Consider the following 20,596-nt stretch of genomic DNA (forward strand, 5'->3'; position numbering starts at 1 on the left):
AAATGTGGCCATGGCTTCGGGAGTATCAACTAGTTTGGAAAATCTACCCATATATTCCTATCTGGAAAGAGTAAGAAGAAAAAGAAAAATAAAAGTGCTTCATTTAGGACAATGGATGAAAGGCCAAAGGCACTTACGAGCACTAAGATAAGATCTCTTCGGACTACTGCTTCAAAGAAGATATATGGAGTGTGTGTAAATTGGAAATTTACTCCCATTCTCCCTTTATATGGAGGTGGAAAATGAGTGGTAAATTTCACGCTCATTAACCCCAAGATGGCATGTACCGACCTTCTCATTGTTACTAAAACCTCACTTTTAGGGTGGCATTGAAGGGTAAGGTTTTAGGAGGATATTGTGTGGGGTCTGAGGACCAAGGAGTCTCAACAAAGGAATAATCTTCATAATCCAGGTTAATGAGGGGTAAGCAAGCTCCTAAAGTTCCACTTACTCAAGGAGAGAAAAGTAATCAAGACAACTGATATCCTTTAAAGACCCGAGGAGAGGAGAGGGTATGGCAACTTTTTTCCATAATTCTTTTTTGTTAGTAAAAATATGTGTTTTTTATTTTAACCAATGTGTTTAAAAAAAAAAAAAGGAAGAATAGTCAACCCAAGAAATCCTTTCGTAAAATTATGAATTTTGGCTCAACAAATTGGCTAAAAAAAAAAAAAAATTTAGGAACACAATAAATGTCATGATATTTTCTTAATACCTTTATTTTAGCTATGGCGGGCCCTGGTATGATTTTTTATAATTTTATTTTAGAGAATGTTACAACCACAACATTTTCACAAGAAATCCTACTTGGTGAATTGTTATTAGTTTTTAATTGGGACAACCATTTAAACTATGCATTAAAAGAAATAACAAACAAAAAACCAACAGAAGAAAATTGTGCGTGAAATAGTGAATTTTTGCTCACCAAATTTTACTAAACCAAAAAAGAAGTTTAAGAACACAATAAAATGTCACAATATTTTCACAATAACTTTATTTTTAGCCGTGGTAAGTTTCGGTTTGATATATTATTATTTATTTTATAGAAATGTTATCTTCATAATATTTTTATAAAAAATTCTAGATGATAGGTTGTTACTGATTTTAAATTGGACCCACGATTGATAGGTTGTTACTGATATCACTTTTTACCTATGACTTGTTGTGAAATTAATGTAAAAATGTTGTGGACTTATTATTTTTTATTTGATCAATAAGAAACTAAGATCTCAACGATTGTGAAAATATTGTGATAATAACAAGTGTTACAACATTTTCAAAAAATATATATTTTTAGTCGTGGTTGATTATAATCTCATATTTTATTATTTTATTTCAACCTATAAAAAATTGATACCTCAATAATTATAAAAATATTGTAAAATTTGTATGCCAGCTCATATAAATATTTAAAAGACACAAATCGATGACAAGAAGGAAAAAAAAAGAAAAAGAAAAAGCGCTACTATAGCTATAGTGTCAATTGAACAAACAAAAAAAACACTCTTGGTCTCACACTCGTCTTGAAGGGTGAAAGTACCGTACATAAGGGCAGGTTTGTAAATTTCACTAGTATTTTATTATATTATACTCCATATTATTAAGCGCATAAGCAGTGCAGAAAACTGTAGGTCGTTTTCCTTTAGTCATTTATTAACACGACATGACGATTAAGCACCTGACATTTACTATAACAAATTAACCTCAGCTAAGCTTCAACCCCAAATTAACGAAGAAAAGAGTAGTAGTTGTAGTTGACTTGTCTATCCATCTATCTATTTCCTTGGAAAATAATAATAGTATATATGGGTGGTGTTCATTGGCATACCTGAACTACTCTATGACTATCTTCCCAGAACCAGAAATAGAAACAGAAACAGAAACAGAAACAGACAAATAATAATGTGGCAACAAGCTCTGGTCTGCAACTTCAACTGCAACTACTTCAGCTCATCGTCAAAACCTTCTTCACTTCCAGTTCCACTACTATTATTATTTCAGTCTCATTCCCAAATATTGGCCAAACCACCAAGGAGAAGGAGTCTGAACACAACGCCACTCATCGTCTCCAATGGTGATTATGTTGTTAGGACCAGTACTGTGTGCCACGCGTCACGCCGCAAGACTCACGTTACAGCCACGTCATCCTCCGAAGACGACGACAATCTAAGGCGCGTGCTGCAATTCCTTCTGTGGGTTGCTGAGGGAGTTTACGTTCTCTACCTCTTCTTGCTCCCTTACGCCCCGGTAGCTATGCTCTTAATTCACTTTCGCTTTTCAACCCAATTGCTTGGTTATTTTGAAATGTGATTCTTGTCCTTAATTAATAAGCATATTTATTTCGTCTTTTTACGGATTTTTGGGAATTGAAAACATTTGTCCAAAACTCCAAATTAGTGCATTAATGTAATTCTTTAGCCGGTATTTGATACTACTTTCCTTTTCTTTTTTTTTTTTTTTTTTTTTTTTTTATTACTACTTTTTAGTATGTTGTTCAACATTTGTGGCTTTGATCACATTGTTAAGCTCAACAAGTGATTGCCTATGTTTCTGCAGGGTTGGACGCTTCAAGAGGATAGGTACCCGCCTCAAGGTTCCCACTGATTTGGCTAGTTGGTCCGACGCCGGAGCTTGGGCAATTTGCCAGAATTCCCCATAATCCAAAGCAAAAGCTGCAAGAGTTAACACTGCCTTTGTATCCCAGGAATAGTTTGATAGCTTGTTAAGTATTGTGAGAGCTGTTTTGTGAGCAATTTCTTCACCAGGGGCCTTGCATTGCATCTGACATTTTATATTCGTCAATTAAAAAAATATTTATGTGACTGACCAAAATAAAATAAAAACCATGAGTATCCTTAATTATTAGTCTTATACGGTTGTACCACACTTTGGGTAGGGGGAAAAAAACATTCTGTGTAACTACTGGTAATTACCTCACAGGAAATATTCTTGAGTGCACATATGGGTGGACTAAAACTTGCTTTGGGGGTCTTCTCCTCCAAGTCTTCAACAGTTGCATGAGTACCCTGCAGTGAATTGCGAGTAATTAGGAAGAGAAAAAAAAAAAAAAGAAAAAAAAAAGAAGGAAGAAAAAGAAGAAAAAAAAAAAGAAGAAGAAGAAGATAAACACGAGGGGGGAAAACAACAAAGATAATGACCTTTTTGTCTGATTTTTAAAACTTACCTAATATTTTTTTTTCTTTTTTGAGAAAGAATATTTTAAATTAGTTGAATTGCTATTATTGACTAAGAGTAACATGTCACGTGTATTCTGGGAAGCCCATAAATTACTCTTTTTTTTTTTAAAGCCATAAATCACTCTTCTTTACTCTCACATAAATGGTAGAATCTATCACAAATTTAAATAGTAATTCCAATTATTATGTTAGAAAAGAGAGTATATGATCACGCCACACTGTACTTTACTAAATATATACTCCATTTCCATCTTCTCCATTCATCCAAAACAAAAAATAAAATATAAAACGTTTTCTAATAAGAAAAGGCATTTCAACCAGACATTGACAATGGGCAACCAATGGCTAAACAAGAGGTGAGGAAAAGAGACCTGCTTCTTGTCTGGTTGTTCCTGAAGCATGTATTTAAGGGTCCGTTTAATTGGAAGAGTGGAAAAGTGGGAAGATAGAAAATTGTGGAATGATAGAAAAGTGAGAAAATAGGAAGGATTTTAATTTTTCTCCTTTTTGTTTGGTTAGGAGTGGAAAAGTAGAGAGATGAAAAAATTAAGTTTAAATAAATTTACTCATATACCCTTGTTAAAGAATAATGTCCAATTAGAACAAAAAAAGTGACAAATAACCACAAAAAAAGAGCAATCACCCAAATTTATTAAAAAAAATCATGTAAAAAAAAAATCACATCTAATTTAAAAAAAAAAAAACAATTATCACACCCAGGCCCTAGAAAAAAAAAAGATTGTTGAGTTTGATATTAGACTCAGTGTTTGAGTCTTGTAGGTGTTTGAGTCTTGTAGTTTTGTAAATAGAGAAATGAGCTACGAGTAGTTTAGCAGTTTTGTAAATAAGAGAAATAAACTACGAGTAGCTTAGCTTGTTGTTTTATAAGTACAGAGACAAGCTACAAGTAGTTTAAGCTTAGAATAGAATATAAGCTTATGAACTACTGCCGTTTATACATAAGTGTTAAATAGTTAGTTAGATTTGATTCCACGTGTATGGCCTAGATCAATTGGGCAGTTAGTTAATTCTGTTTCAATTCTTTCATCTTTCCCGCCTCTGTTCTAACACCAGATTGCAGATTCCTTCACAAAGGCACTTGGAACTAAGCAATTCTACTTTCTTCTATCCAAGATGAACCTGATCAACATCTATGGTTCATCTTGAGGGGGAGTGTTGAGTTTGATATTAGACTCAGTGTTTGAGTCTTGTAGGTGTTTGAGTCTTGTAGTTTTGTAAATAGAGAAATGAGCTACGAGTAGTTTAGCAGTTTTGTAAATAAGAGAAATAAACTACGAGTAGCTTAGCTTGTTGTTTTATAAGTACAGAGACAAGCTACAAGTAGTTTAAGCTTAGAATAGAATATAAGCTTATGAACTACTGCCGTTTATACATAAGTGTTAAATAGTTAGTTAGATTTGATTCCACGTGTATGGCCTAGATCAATTGGGCAGTTAGTTAATTCTGTTTCAATTCTTTCATCTTTCCCGCCTCTGTTCTAACACCAGATTGCAGATTCCTTCACAAAGGCACTTGGAACTAAGCAATTCTACTTTCTTCTATCCAAGATGAACCTGATCAACATCTATGGTTCATCTTGAGGGGGAGTGTTGAGTTTGATATTAGACTCAGTGTTTGAGTCTTGTAGGTGTTTGAGTCTTGTAGTTTTGTAAATAGAGAAATGAGCTACGAGTAGTTTAGCAGTTTTGTAAATAAGAGAAATAAACTACGAGTAGCTTAGCTTGTTGTTTTATAAGTACAGAGACAAGCTACAAGTAGTTTAAGCTTAGAATAGAATATAAGCTTATGAACTACTGCCGTTTATACATAAGTGTTAAATAGTTAGTTAGATTTGATTCCACGTGTATGGCCTAGATCAATTGGGCAGTTAGTTAATTCTGTTTCAATTCTTTCATCTTTCCCGCCTCTGTTCTAACTATATAAAGAACAGAGGTATTGTAATCTAATTCAACGAATTCACTTCTACAAGTTTTACATTCATCTTTCTCTCTCTGAGTTTTGTTCCTCCATTGATGCAACTGTGAAGCTTGTACAGAATTCAATATGGTATCAGAGCGAACTAGTTCAGAGATCATCCAAGTATGGTATTCTGAAATTTCCTAGTTCAATTACTTTCTTTCTTGCCTTCTTAATGCTTCATTCAGATCAACTAGAGATTTACTTTCTACATTTCTGTTGATTCTTGCATTAAGTTCATCATCTTCGAGGTTTTAATTCCTTAGTGTGTTGAAATCTTGATTTTCTGTTCTTCTGTTCATAATTGAATAGAAATCTCTATTTTTAGGGTTTCAATTCATTTGTTTCATCAATTTTAGGGTTATTCTGTTTCGAATTCAATACTGTTTCCATTTACAATCTCATCAAGATTGTGAATTACAGCTTGATTGTCTCACAGAATTCTACTCTTATTTCTTGGAGAATTCTTGAGAAAACCAATTCGTGTTTTCTTTTATTCTTGGTTTTGGTTTCTTGAGACCTTGAATCTTCGTTTTATCATTCTTTCTCTGTGATAAGTATGACTGAGAGTACCTCTAGTGTTAATCCTACTCCTACTGTGCATCCTTGGGAAAACACATCTAGTCCCTATTTTCTATCCAGTGGTGACAATCCAGGAGTTTCTTTGGTAGTTCAACATCTCACTGAAGATAACTATAACACCTGGAGTAGGGCCATACTTATCTCTTTGGATGCCAAAGTTAAATTGGGCTTCATTGATGGCTCAATCCCTAAGCCTCAATCTGTTGATCATCCACATTACACAGCTTGGAATAAGTGCAATAGCACTGTCCTGGCTTGGCTGTTTAATTCAGTTTCCAAGGAGTTGCAGTCAAGTATAGTTTATTTCAAGACTGCTAGAGATGTATGGGTCGATCTACAAAACAGGTTTGGGCAAGGAAATGGTCCTACAATCTTTGATCTGAGAAAGGAGATTAGTTCTTTAGTTCAAGAGGATCTAACTATCAATGCATACTATGCCAAGTTTAAAGGGCTTTGGGATGAATTCTCTAATTACAGAATATGTACATGTGGTCACCAAGTTGAAGAGTGTACCATGTCTTTCCTAATGGGGCTGAGTGAGACATATGCAGCTGTCAGGAGTCAAATTCTGCTTATGGAGCCTGTGCCTCAATTGAGCAAAGTATTTTCTCTTCTACTACAAGATGAGAAACAGAGAAAAGTAGGTGCTGCAAAGAAAGTTTTGGCTGATACATCAGCAGCTTTGGCAGCTTTTGGATCTAAACCTGGGAACACCAAGCCTTTTGTTAAGTTCAAGAGTGGCAGGCCACAATGCACTCATTGTGGAGCTATGGGGCATGTTGTTGACAAATGTTTCAAGTTGCACGGATACCCTCCTGGATATAAGTTCAAAAGCAAAGGTGGTCAATCTTTTGCAAACAATGTTGTTGCAGCTGAAAGTCCTCTCAATGAACCTGTTGCTCTCACCAAGGCTCAATATCAACAATTACTTGGCTTGTTGAATTCTCAATGCCATTTTGGTACCCAAGCACCACCAGAGGTCTGTTTGGAAAATGCTCCTCATGTTGCCACCATCATTGCTCAGCCTTCCATGGATGATCAAGCCCAAACCTTGTCAGGTATATGGTTTTCTCCTTCTCTTCAGCATTCAGTTTTTTCTTCTAGTACCAACACCTCTCATATTAGTTCATATGATTGGATTCTTGATAGTGGTGCTACTGACCACATGGTACATTCCACTCATTTCTTCACTTCTGTCACTTCTTCTATTCAAATGTCTGTTAGACTTCCAAATGGTGAAATGGTTAAGGTGACTCATGTTGGCACTGTTAAAGTCTCAGCCACACTGATTCTAGAAAATGTCCTTTGTATTCCTTCCTTTTCTTTCAATCTCATTTCCATAAGTAAACTAACCCAAAATCCTTCTTGTTGCTGTATTTTTCTTTCTCATTACTGTTTTCTCCAGGACTTACTGCATTGGAAGATGATTGGGTTGGGTAAGAGAAATGGAGGGCTGTATACTTTGCAGTGCATTGACTCAATCACTTTACCACCTTTTGTTTCCGAGTTTCTGTCCAGATTACCTTCTTTCCTTTGTAATAAGAGTGTCAATTCCTGTAATCTTGATACTCCATCTGTTATTTCTACTTCAAGTGATAGTGTTAGGTTGTGGCATTACAGATTGGGCCACCCATCCTCACAAAGACTAGCTTTGCTGGATTCTGTTGTACCTGATATGCTTTCTTGCAATAATAAATCTTTTGATTGTCACATATGTCCTTTAGCTAAACAGCACAGATTATCTTTTCCTAAATCCACAAGTGTTTCTTTAGCATGCTTTGATTTAATTCATGCTGATATTTGGGGACCCTATTCTACTACTTCATTAAATGGCTCAAAATATTTTCTCACTTTGGTTGATGACCATAGTAGGTGCACTTGGGTTTATTTAATGAAGTACAAATCTGATGCTTCTTCTTTGGTTCAATCTTTCTTCCAAATGATCTTTACTCAGTTCAAAGTATCCATTAAGGTCATTAGGAGTGATAATGGTCCTGAATTTGCTCTTTCTTCATTTTATGCTTCCAAAGGTGTTTTACATCAACTGTCATGTGTTGAAACTCCACAGCAAAATGCTGTTGTTGAAAGAAAACACCAACATCTACTCAATGTTGCTAGAGCCTTGAGATTTCATGCCAACTTACCTTTAAAATTCTGGGGAGATTGTGTTCTTACAGCCACATATCTCATCAACAGGTTGCCTAGCCCTCTTCTAGGTAATCTTACTCCATACCAGAAACTTTTGGGTCATCCTCCCTCATATCAGCACCTTAGATCATTTGGTTGCCTTTGTTATGCCTCTACTTTAACTAGGAATAGGTCTAAATTTGACCCTAGAGCAAAGGCATGCATATTTCTTGGTTATCCTTTTGGGACTAAAGGGTATAAGTTGTATGATTTGTCCACTAGAACCTTATTTCTGTCAAGGGATGTTATCTTCAAAGAGACTGTTTTTCCTTTTAAACATTGGCAGTCTAAATTCATACCTAATCCTTCTCCCATTTCTCACAATGTTTTTCCATCTCAGTCACCTGTTCTTGATCCTATTGCATCCATTTCTGCTGAGTTTTCCTTTCCTTTTAGTTCTGTTGATACTGCTGTGCCCCCTGATGAATTTCCTGATCTTGTTCATCCTGTTCTGGACCCTTCTCTTCCTCATGAGTCTTCTTTTCAATCAGCTTTTCCTATTGTTCAACCTATCTTGCCTGTTGTTCAGTCTGTTATTCCTTCTGTTCAACCTGTCTTACCTCCTCTTAGAAAGTCCTCTAGACCTCATAAAACTCCTTCATACCTTCATGACTATCACTGTGGTTTAGCTTCCTCCATACTTCCTCATCCTCACTGCAACTTAGCTTCCACTTCTCTGCCTTCCCATGATTCAATCTCCATTGACAGTCCAGGTATCCTTTATCCACTTTCCTCAACTCTCTCTTATTCTAAATTGTCTAATGCACATAAAGCCTTCTCGGTGACCTTGTCTATTGTCAAGGAACCAACCTCCTATGCTGAAGCTTTACCTGATCCTTTGTGGCAAGCTGCCATGAAGGCTGAGATTGATGCACTTCAGGCTAACAAGACTTGGATCATGACCAACCTGCCTCCTGGTAAAGTGCCTATTGGGTGCAAATGGGTTTACAAAATCAAACTTAAGGCTGATGGCTCTATAGAGAGGTACAAGGCTAGATTGGTTGCTAAAGGTTTTACTCAAACTGAGGGTGTTGATTACTATGAGACTTTCTCTCCTGTTGTGAAGTTTGTCACTGTTAGGACCCTTTTGGCTATGGCTGCTGTGTATGGTTGGCATTTGTCCCAACTAGATGTTAATAATGCTTTTTTGCATGGAGACTTGAATGAGGAAGTGTATATGGTTCCTCCTCCTGGGTTTGGCAGCAAGGGGGAGGTGTGCAAACTTACTAAATCCCTTTATGGATTGAAGCAGGCCAGTAGACAGTGGTTTGCTAAGCTCTCATCCACTCTTCTTGATCATGGTTTCATTCAATCTAAATCTGATTACTCTGTCTTCACTCAGATTAGCAAGGGTTCAATTCTCATCTTACTAGTCTATGTAGATGATATCTTGATAGCTAGCAACAATGTGGAGGCAGTCAATTCTTTCAAAATCTTCCTAGATGCCAAATTTAAACTCAAGGACCTAGGTACTTTGAAGTATTTCTTGGGTCTTGAGGTTGCAAGGACTGAAAAAGGTATTAGTTTATGTCAAAGGAAGTTTGTTTTAGAGCTGCTATCTGATACGGGTCTGCTAGCAAGTAAGCCTACTAATGTACCTATGGATCAAACAGCCAAATTCAGGAGTTCAATGGGAGAGGCTGCACCAGATCCATCTTTGTATAGAAGAATTATTGGTAAACTTCTTTACCTGACTCTGACCAGACCTGACATTTGTTACTCAGTGCACAAACTAAGTCAGTTTATGAGTTCACCTCAGATTCCTCATTTGCAAGCAGCTTATAAAATACTTAGGTATCTCAAGAAGGCACCAGGACAAGGATTATTCCTATCTGCCAGTTCTGAATTGAAGCTCAAAGCCTATTGTGATGCTGACTGGGCAGCATGTCCAGATACCAGAAAATCAGTTTCAGGTTTTTGTGTTTTCCTTGGAGATTCTCTCATATCTTGGAAATGTAAGAAGCAACAAGTCATCTCCAGATCATCAGCTGAGTCTGAATATCGTGCAATGGCCACTGTCACAAGTGAACTTGTATGGTTGGTAGCATTACTAGGAACCTTTGGATTACAACACAGTTATCCAGCTTCTTTGTATTGTGATAGCAAGGCAGCTCTTTATATTGCTGCAAATCCAGTATTTCATGAACGCACAAAGCACATAGAGGTTGATTGTCACTACATTCGAAGCAAAATCCAAAGTGGGGTGATCAAGACTTTTCATGTGCCTACCAAACACCAGATTGCAGATTCCTTCACAAAGGCACTTGGAACTAAGCAATTCTACTTTCTTCTATCCAAGATGAACCTGATCAACATCTATGGTTCATCTTGAGGGGGAGTGTTGAGTTTGATATTAGACTCAGTGTTTGAGTCTTGTAGGTGTTTGAGTCTTGTAGTTTTGTAAATAGAGAAATGAGCTACGAGTAGTTTAGCAGTTTTGTAAATAAGAGAAATAAACTACGAGTAGCTTAGCTTGTTGTTTTATAAGTACAGAGACAAGCTACAAGTAGTTTAAGCTTAGAATAGAATATAAGCTTATGAACTACTGCCGTTTATACATAAGTGTTAAATAGTTAGTTAGATTTGATTCCACGTGTATGGCCTAGATCAATTGGGCAGTTAGTTAATTCTGTTTCAATTCTTTCATCTTTCCCGCCTCTGTTCTAACTATATAAAGAACAGAGGTATTGTAATCTAATTCAACGAATTCACTTCTACAAGTTTTACATTCATCTTTCTCTCTCTGAGTTTTGTTCCTCCATTGATGCAACTGTGAAGCTTGTACAGAATTCAATAGAAAAAAAAAATTATATGTGGAATTTGCGTTCATAACCATTGATGGGAAAAGAAAATGAGATCATTTCATTGTCACACGACATCCGAAGCTTATTTTTGGCCTGATAAGTGAGTTAAATTTATCGAGAAAGAAAAGTGTAGGTAAAGTTCTGAGCTTGATGAGTGGCAAAGGAAAGGAATCATGGCGCTTTTCAGCTACCATGGATCTTTCTGAATTGACACGAGTTTAGGATCCTATTCCAGAAATTAGAAGGAAGCATATATAGCAATGAAACTATGCTTTGGAATTTCCCTGTAATACCAAATAAAGTGAAACCAGACCTCCTGTGGTAGCTTCCTACAAATGCCATTAATCATTATAAACTTAACAACTTATTAGTATCTCAATTTTGGATTTCCTTGCAGTACAATACAACGTTATCTGTTCAAGTTTAACTTGGCAATACTGCATAATAAATCCTTTGATGAAGCATGACTGTCTAAAAGCTTTTTGATTAGTTATATATTGCATATGGTTCTTTTTCAACAACTTTTTTCTTTTGCTCCCTCTTTGTTTTAAATTTGATAAAAGTAGCATTTCATTCGCTACAATATTATTACCCAAAGGAAATGGATCAAAGTTCAAATTTGAATAAAGTTTTCTTGCATTATAACAGGGAGATCCTGTATGGGCCATCAGTTCAGACACAATAAATTCTCTTGTTGGACTTTCTCTCAATTTCTTCTTTATCTTGCCTTTTATGAACTCTGGTATGTTCAATGTTTGTTTGTTATGCTTCATTTGTGATGTTAAACTTCTCAATTATGAGTCTCCCTCTCAATTCTGATAGATTCATGATGCTTCTATTTTGAAATCTTTTCACCTAGTTATTATGGATGGGATCTCATCCTTGATGTTATTTGTTTCTTATCATATATGTGTATATATATATATATATATTTATTAATGAATTTCTTATCTAAGGTATTCATCCCTACTGTATAGATGATATTTCACTATGTTAATATAAACAGCAATATTTCATTGTTTTTTTGGCAGAACTTATTACCTCAATATTCCAGTGCATTTGAAACAGGTCATTATTTATTTATATCTTTATATCAACAAGTGATAACGGTTTTCATCATTAGTTGAGAGGATATCTCCATCTTTTTTCCTTATCCATTTGGGATGAGAAAGAATAGAAGGGAGGGGGGAGGGACAACAAAATTCATGTCTTCCTAATATTTAAAAGAATTGTAAGCATATGTTGTACTGGTTCTCAACGGATTTTCAAAAGGTGGCTGTTTTGATAGATTTATAGGAAAACAACATTTTTTTTATAAGTTTCATAGGCAAACAACATATGCTTTGGTCTTCTTCTTCTTCTTCTGCTTCTTCTTCCTTTTTCCCCCCCTTCGCATAGGATGCTGTTAGTTGATTTACTTTTACTAACTCTATGAAGTACTAGTAGTTGATCACTTTGCTTTCTGGTTTATGGAGCAAATTCTTATTATGATCAATCCTTGATAATTTCTGCAATAAACCTTTTGGCAGAGCAGTTGGCATTTGTCTAATTGATGCCCCAGTTCTTCACCCGGTAAGGATCATTATGCTATGTCAATTTGCTTGGCACCTCACCATTTTCCACCATGCTTTTTGATCTAAACATCTTTATGATGCTACACCATTACTGCATCAGATATCTGAAGGATTATTCAATTTTGTCATTGGGTGGACGTTCATGTTTGCTCCTTTGCTTTTCACGGATCGTAAGAGGGACAGATACAAGGGGTCTCTGGATGTCCTATGGGGCCTGCAGATGTTCCTCACAAACAGTATGCTTTTCTCAAACTCTCATGCTTCATGAGTGGTTAGATCAGTTGGCCATGTAGCTCAAAAGTACATATCATTTGCTTGAATTTAAATGTGTGGTGGCCAGGCTTGACTAACCATCATAATTGGGGTTGAATTTATAACTCTCAAACTCTCATGCTTCATAAGGTTGCTTACTGAGGTTCCATTGACCAATTTGTCACTTGTTCTTTTGATGCCAGCATTCTTAATACCTTACATGGCTATCCGGCTGAATGAGGCAGATTCAGACTACCCTCCAAGAGAGCGCTCACAACTTGGATCTGTGATGACCAACGGTGCACCCATTGTTGGACTAATTGGTGGGGCCATGTGTCTCATATCTGGATTGTGGGCACTTTTTGGTAGAATGGATGGAAATTTTGGGAGCATAAGAGAGAGATGGAACTTCTTGATCAGCTATCTAGGATCTGAGAGGCTGGCTTATGCATTCATTTGGGATATATGCTTTTACATAATTTTCCAGCCTTGGTTGATAGGTGACAACCTTCAAAATGTTCAGAAAAGCAAGGCTGACATAATAAACTATCTTAGATTTGTCCCTGTGGTTGGCTTAATAGCTTACCTTCTCTGTTTGAATGTTGATGATGAACTGTAGCTAATGTAAGTATTGAATCAGTCTGAATATCAGTGAGCTATATCACAGATCGATTAAATTTTGTTGACACGTGAAAAACAGTAGAACTACTCTGTGAAATAATGAAACTGTTTCGGCCTGATTTGATTCATCAGTCGATTCCTCGACTGAGATATGTATATTTACAATACAATTGATTATGATTGAGCTTGGAAATGAGATGGGATGAGCCTCACATTTGCGTGGCCTCTTTAACCATTCAGAACAGCAAAACACCAGATATGATATCTCGAAAACAACACTATTTGATTGTACTAGCAGAACATGTACAAGCACTTGATGGTGTGCTACATTCTGAAAGGTAGGGTATTGCTAAATGCTAGCTTATATGTATACAACGAAGAAGCAATATTAATACAAGCACTTAGCAATCAATTCACGCTTCCATAAACAGATAAAGTTGGGCAAAATTACAGGAATTGCAACCTGAACAAGCATGGACATTGACATAATTCAGATTGAAATCACACTTGGAAAGAAAAATATCAAATCAGCCTCTCAGATCCTAGATAACTGCACACCTCAAAAATGCAAGGTCTTCCCTGCATTGTGTTTATGATGTAGGATTGCCAGCACTCTGCTGCCACAGATTGATAATATCAGTGGCCTGGTTAAGAAGTATAATCATTTTCTTCTGGGATATCCATGGTTTACTTTCTAGAGTGGTCTTGAGCTCCTCCCATGCATCCTTCCTCGGCCAAAAGTAGTAAGGACTCAGGGGAATTGTGCCATGCCCTGGTATCACCTGATTAAGAGCTAGACCAATGTTCTTCTCCATCCATATGAACTTCAACACCAGCCTTGGCGTCTCCACTGGCTTCACCACCACCTCAGTTTTCTACAAATTCAAGAACCCACCAAAATAAAACAATAATACATGCACAAAGACACACACACACACATACATGAACACGCTCTTGTGGAAAGAAAGAGAATTGAACCTCAATTTCTTTAGTGGGATTCGGTTCTTCTGAGCTTGTGGAGGTTGAACTCTCAGTTTCAGAAGGTGTTTCAGCTGTGAGTGCTTCTGGTGCCGCTGAAACAGAGACATTTTGATTTCTTCTAAAGGGTTTGTTCCTCTGGTCAATAATGGTACACGGATGTAGAGAAAATGCTTTAGGCGTCACAAAAGGTGAGGTTTTGAAGGGTCTGAAACTGGGTATCTGAGAAGAGAAGGAAGAAGAGAAGAAAGCAGTGTTAACACCAGGTTGAACTGCCATGGATGATAACATTTTTGTATTATTGAATGAGAGATTTTGTGCAGAGAGATAATTAAGGTCCTATACACTATACAGGTCCATGGATGAGTTTTTTTCTTTTCGGATAAGGCGTTTGGGGTTCGAAATTCAGAACAACACTTGACGGGCCAGGCAACTTTGTAGTTTGTAGTACTTCGTCAAACATTTTCTGAAGAGGCCAGTCCAATATTCATGTCTTTTTTTTTTTTTTTTAATTTTTTTAATTTTTTTTTTTTTGAGACCAAACTTCCATATTTACCTTCAAAGCCCAATCGTGGTGGGTGCAAGCGCATAACAGTTTTTTCTTTTTAACTTATTTGTTTATGTACATTTTTTTAAATAAATAATTATGTACACTTTTGTATGATCTCACCTTTCAACTTTTTTAGTTTTTATAGTCTCTCTCACTTTTTATAGGTACAATTATATTTAAAAAAATGCACATAAATGAATTGCATTCTCATACGTTTTTCTTTGATAATGTTAGGAGTAAAGTATTGAAAATAATCAAATGTCATCTAGATTGATTGTTTTGGATTTTCATTTCAACTTTTTGTTAATTGGACCCCTCTTCCCAAACTACCAAAGCTATTCTATTGAACATAAGGATGGAGTAACTAGATCCAATAGGGCTTTTTTTTTTTTTTTTTTTTTTTTTTTTTTTGGGTTCCTTCTAAATAATGGTACCCTTAATTCATAGGAATAGTTTGTGATGGTGCACAAAATCATCAGTGAGTTGATCGTCCACACGCGCTGCGATTGAAGTGCCTGAAGAACAAAAAGAATGAAGAACCTATAAAGAGTACCAGTAGGGTACCAGTCAAAGATCCTCCAAAAGTTAAGTTAGTGATAGAAGAATTTCCAATAACTCGAAAGTGTAAGATGAAAGCTTGATTAGTGTGAAAACACTAATCCTTGTTTAGACCCGCCAATTTTAAAAACATGGCTTGATTGCTTTTATCTACTTATGTAAGTGCGGAACTAGAGTAAATGAAGCGCAATAAATTGGAACTACTCTAGTGCATGAACATAAGCAATAAACAATAAATGTAAAGCACAAAGAATAAGAGAAGAGAGATGCAAACATAAGATAACATGATGATGTGTTATCGAAGAGGAAATTGAAAAACTCGACGAAAAACCTCTCTGCGACCCTCCAAGTCGAAATTGATCCGCTAGTGAATAACTTGGAGTACACGAATATCAAAAAGACCCTCCAAGCCTAATCTACCCAATATATTTGAGCCCTTCAAGCTTCGGCTACCAACGGACTTCTCGGAGTCTTGTCTTCACTATTTATCCAGATTTCGCAATACCGCCTGATTACAACTGTCAAGCCCCACTAGCTTCTTTTGGCAAATCCCAAATGTTTCTTAAGCTCCAAAACACTCTACACTCTGAATAGGTGTGGGTTATGTTTGGGTACAAATCTCTCCTCTCAAGGTATAACAATGGGAGAGGAGAGGATTTCTCTAATGTGTAGCTCTCTCTAACAAGGGTGGGTGTGTTGTAGAAACCTCTCTAGAGTTTTATTATGAATAGCATGCTTATATTTTTGTGGGTAATGAGGTATATAGTATGGATGAAGGATGTAATAGTCACACTTAAAATCCTCCAGGCAGTGAGTTTCGTGAGTCACTTCGCAACTTGGTCTGAGTAGCGAAATGACTCATGAAATGTAGCTTGGCACTTGACTCTTTAGCTTCCAGCACATGCTTCTCATATGACTTTCGCAGGTTGCACCACTCATGAGCTGAGTCGCGAGATCAACTTCTTAACCAATCTTCACCAATTTAATACTAAACCCAATACAATAAAATCCCACAAGATACAAGGAAATAAATTAATGCAAATACAACACTTTTTGTCTTGGAATAAGCCAACATAAATGTTATGTTAAAAACCATAATGGATGGAGTAGCCACCTAGTTATATGGTCTAGAAACCATGAATATAGCGTTCTTTCGAGGAAGGACCTTTGATCTTATTACCAGAGTTTAGGTACATTCTTGGGAAGGTGTTAGGCACCTAAAATAGCCCAACCCTAAGGTTGGCCTCCCATCATTGTGTCTTATACATTAACCTCATTAAAAGCACTTTTAACACTTGCATCTATACTCACGCACACACTAACATACATCTATGCATACAATCATGGTATCCTTAATCCCAAAACACAAATACTTATTAATCTAAAACAAAAGGGAGCCAAGGTGCAAAAGAAAACCCTAGCATTCATCTAACATGTGAAAACCTATCATGCATCTACAACAAGGTAGTAAGCAAACATATTACAAAACCCTAGTCTTACATCTAAGCATGTTCTATCATATCATCAAAGTGAAACCCTAATACAATGCATGAACATTGCTAATGCATGGCTTATCCTTTACTTATCTTTCGGCAGCATTTCACCTATGACATCAATGCATGATCATGTGAATGAATGGTATTAACATTAAGAAACCTTAATCTACACATGTGATAACAAACAAACATGTTAAAAGGTAAACAAACAGTTATGGGACTTGAAACACATGAAAAGTAGGCTACACAGAATACACATGTGAGTGCAAAAACAAAACAAACAAAAATTAGGGTTTCTGGTTAATGGCATCATGCACGCTAGAACAGGTTTGCGTACGCATGAGTTCAGCCTGCATGCATAGGCTAGATCATGCGTACGCAGATCCTTACCTAGAAAACCTAATTTACATAGAAACAGAGTAGAAGCCAAACAAAACATAAAACGTAAAATCTAACAACCTAACATGCTTAAAGACATAAAGAAAACCTAAAACTAACCTAAACAAACATGTGTAAACATAAACTAAACAAAACACAGATTAAAATAAAGATTAATGGTAGAAAAGAAAATGAAAAGTTTAAAAGGATACCTTAAAGCAAAAGCTCCTAGGCTTGATTTTGACTGTTCTCCTCAATCAAATCTATCACAATTCAATAAAATAGTGATTAACAATTTTAAACTCAAAGGATTAGGGCTAAAAAAGGTCCTAATGGAATAAAATGACTTGAGGGTGTTTTATGAAAAACTCCCTTTTGATTCACTATTTTCTAGTGAATCTTAGGTTTTTCTCGTTGGATTTTTGTGTGTTCTGAAAATGTACCATGTAAGATTTTTTATAGTTGAAAAAATAGGGTTTGGAACGGCTCCCAGACGATGTGAGATTCATTCCAAACCTTAGCCATTATTTTAGAAAACCTCAGTCATTTAATTTTCCAAAAGTAGATTTTTACTCATTTAAAAGGTTGTATCTTCCATTTTAACACTCCTTAAGTCATTTTAATATTTGATTAGGCTCTAAACTGGCCTTGGGCCTTAGAGTTTGAGCATCATTGGGGAACGGGGGCTTGAGTCGTAAGGGTACGTGTTCTCTACAGATGCCCCTTTTTTGATTCGTAAGCTTCGCTAATGGAATCAAAAGAATAAGAGACAAAACATTTTGTTTTGACGTATGGCTCGGGTCTAACCCATGCACATGACACACATTACACATACATGGGGCGGGGTGTAACTCCAAAGAGCTGTATGGGATTCGTATGTCCGAAGTCCCACCTTTGTTGCTTAGGAAACGAGCAATGATAGGTTCATTATCCCAGATCCTGTTTTGCCACTTGCAAGCAAATGGTAAGTGACTTACTATCCTAGAGTCATTAAAAGAAAAAAAGAAAACAAACAAGGGTGCTCTTACGAGCTAACCCATCACACAATAAAAGGATATAGTCTCTGTGGTGTCCATTTGAGGCTCTTGCCTTAAACTTCTTCAGGTGACTTGTTCCTCTTGTCTTCTTCACTTCTTTCTCTACCTTTTCATGTGAGGCTCTTGCCTCGGGTTGGCCTTGGTCTCTTTCTCTATCACTATCTCTACCTTTTTCTACCATGCCTGCATATTCAATACTTGGATGGCTTGTGCATGGGTAGGATCCACTAGGGACGGTGAAGAACTTGCTGAGGAGTAGATATGTATGGGGAGGAATCTTCTGCCTCTCACGACTTGTTTGGAGATGAGAAACTCGTTGTGGAGTAATATGGATGGACTCACTGAGGAGTAGCATAGATGTGTGATCCACTAGGGAAGAATCTTTTGCGTCTTATATGGTTCACTAAGGATTTCGCGAGAGAATCTACTTCCTCACTGGGGATTTTTTTTTTGGTGTATGGGACTTACTGGAGAATAATCTTCTGCTTCCTTACTGGGGATGTTTTAAGGAAGAATCTTATGCCTCCTCACTGAGGATTTGCTTTAATGTGCTTTGGTCCATTGGGGAAGACTCTTTTGCCTCTTCCATGGGGATGATGCTCAATATACCTGAACTATTGAGGAAGAGTCTTTTGCTTCCTCCATGGGGATGATATTTGACACGTTTGATCCTTTTGAGGAAAAATCTTTTACTTTCGTATTGGGTATGATGCTTGATATGCTTGAAATATTGAGGAAGAGTCTTCTACTTCCTAACTGAGAATGATGTTTGACATGCTTGACCCATTGGGGAAGGTCCTTGAGGTGCTTGAACCACTGCGAATGGTTCTTGATGTGCTCGATTCTCTAGGAAATTTTTTTTTGATGTACTTGATCCACTGGGGAATTCTTTTTGATAATTCTGTCTAATTGTGGTATCCTTCCCTTTTTTGAAGAAAGAAAAGAGATTTTTTTTTTTTTAAATTTTTTTTTACTATTCATGACTGAACTACACGTAGTTTAGTGGTGAGGTCTAAACTACATGTAGTTTAGCCATCATGTGTGTTCCCCTCTTTTCATTTTCTCAAATTGTTGCCAACCATTTCTTTTCTTCTTCTTCATTCTCTTCATCTCCCTCACTTCTTCACATTTTTCACAACTCCTCTCTCTTTTCTCTCTACAAAAATCTCCCTCCCCTCTTTCTTTTTCCTCACACCTTCTCATTCCCTGATTCTCTTAAACTCTCTCATTTTCTCATTTTCTCTCTTTCTCTCATCATCTTCTTAAATGGCATCCAAGGCCAAGAAATCCTCCTACGTCCTATCTTTTGATGCCTTCCATCTCACCCACAAGAGTAGAGTAACAAGGTTGGTGGGGCCTCCACCATTGACATGCCGGCCAAAGAATCACATTCCCATAGGTGAATTTGTAAAATTTTCATTTTTTTTTTTCTCTTTTTTAGGTTTCCCTCTGGTCTTTGGTTTAAATGTGTTTTTGACTATGTGAATGCTTGGGTTTTGCTGTGAGATGGGTTTAGATGAAAACTTGATTTCTTAGGAGGGGTAGGAACATGTCTAGGATTGATTTTGGATGATGCATCTTTAAAAATGTCAAAGAACTACTTCTGTCTGTGTTCTTGCCTGCAGGGGCTCGAGCCTACATACACATCTTGTATTTATGCATACACAGCCCTATTCTTGCGTACGCAAGTATGTTCCTGAGGTTCTGCATATGTGGAATGGATCTACGTATGCGGGTTCTTGCTTGCGTGTGTGGGCTTTGACCCGCGTACGTGAGACGCTTGACAGAAGCCCTACTCTGCCCATTTTCACTCCTTTTTCAACTGTTTCACCTCTACATGCAATTCTAACACCCTTTTTTTGTCATTCTTGTATCCGAATGTCACTGTATCATCCTTTTTTTATCTCCACTCATGCATCACAACACTATATTCCTCGAATTTCACTTGAATCATGAATCTAATGACATCTTTTTTTTTTTCCCAGTCATCATCCCTTTATGCTAGTAGGGGAAGCACCAATAAGGTAGTAGAGTGGTTCAAGTTACTTGTCCTCAAAACCACGGTTATATTCGGGAGGCGGGCTTTGAGCCTGTCATTAGTCTTCTTCTTGAAAAGACTGCGAGTGCTACTTTGACTTGGTATCGGATTAATTGTTCATCCTACAAAGGACCACGGAGCAGTGCGTCCGTATGGCGAGGGCTTTCCTTCTCCACTTGCTAGGAGCCTACCTCTTTGCCAATGGTGGGCAAAGTGTCTTTGAGGTGGCTAACCCTCTTCCAGGATTTTGGGGAGACACGGAGGGCCAACTGGGTGTCTTGCTTATCTTTACTCCACCTTCGACACTCTCAGCCAGAGCACTTTATGGCAGCTTGTGGGGCCTTGGAAGCTCCTTGAGGTCAATTCT

General features: G+C 36.9%; 2 protein-coding genes across 2 annotated transcripts; one reads left to right on the forward strand and one right to left on the reverse strand.

Moving 5' to 3' along the window:
- The first annotated feature begins 1,769 nt into the window (after positions 1 to 1,769).
- LOC112016577 (uncharacterized) lies at positions 1,770 to 13,408 on the forward strand. Its single transcript, XM_065771839.1, has 5 exons — positions 1,770 to 2,247; positions 11,396 to 11,489; positions 12,282 to 12,319; positions 12,422 to 12,557; positions 12,777 to 13,408. The coding sequence occupies exons 1-5, from the start codon at positions 1,903 to 1,905 to the stop codon at positions 13,190 to 13,192; spliced, it is 1,029 nt and encodes a 342-aa protein (XP_065627911.1). The 5' UTR covers positions 1,770 to 1,902; the 3' UTR covers positions 13,193 to 13,408.
- A 376-nt stretch (positions 13,409 to 13,784) lies between these two features.
- On the reverse strand, positions 13,785 to 14,463 carry LOC112016578 (small ribosomal subunit protein cS23z). The gene is made up of 2 exons (XM_065771892.1): positions 14,137 to 14,463; positions 13,785 to 14,069 (listed from the first exon to the last, which is right to left on the reverse strand). Exons 1-2 carry the CDS (start codon positions 14,461 to 14,463, stop codon positions 13,785 to 13,787), a joined length of 612 nt encoding a protein of 203 aa, XP_065627964.1.
- Positions 14,464 to 20,596: the final 6,133 nt, after the last annotated feature.

Source organism: Quercus suber, unplaced genomic scaffold, assembly GCF_002906115.3.
Source record: "Quercus suber isolate HL8 unplaced genomic scaffold, Cork oak 2.0 scaffold_50, whole genome shotgun sequence".
Taxonomy (NCBI): domain Eukaryota; kingdom Viridiplantae; phylum Streptophyta; class Magnoliopsida; order Fagales; family Fagaceae; genus Quercus; species Quercus suber.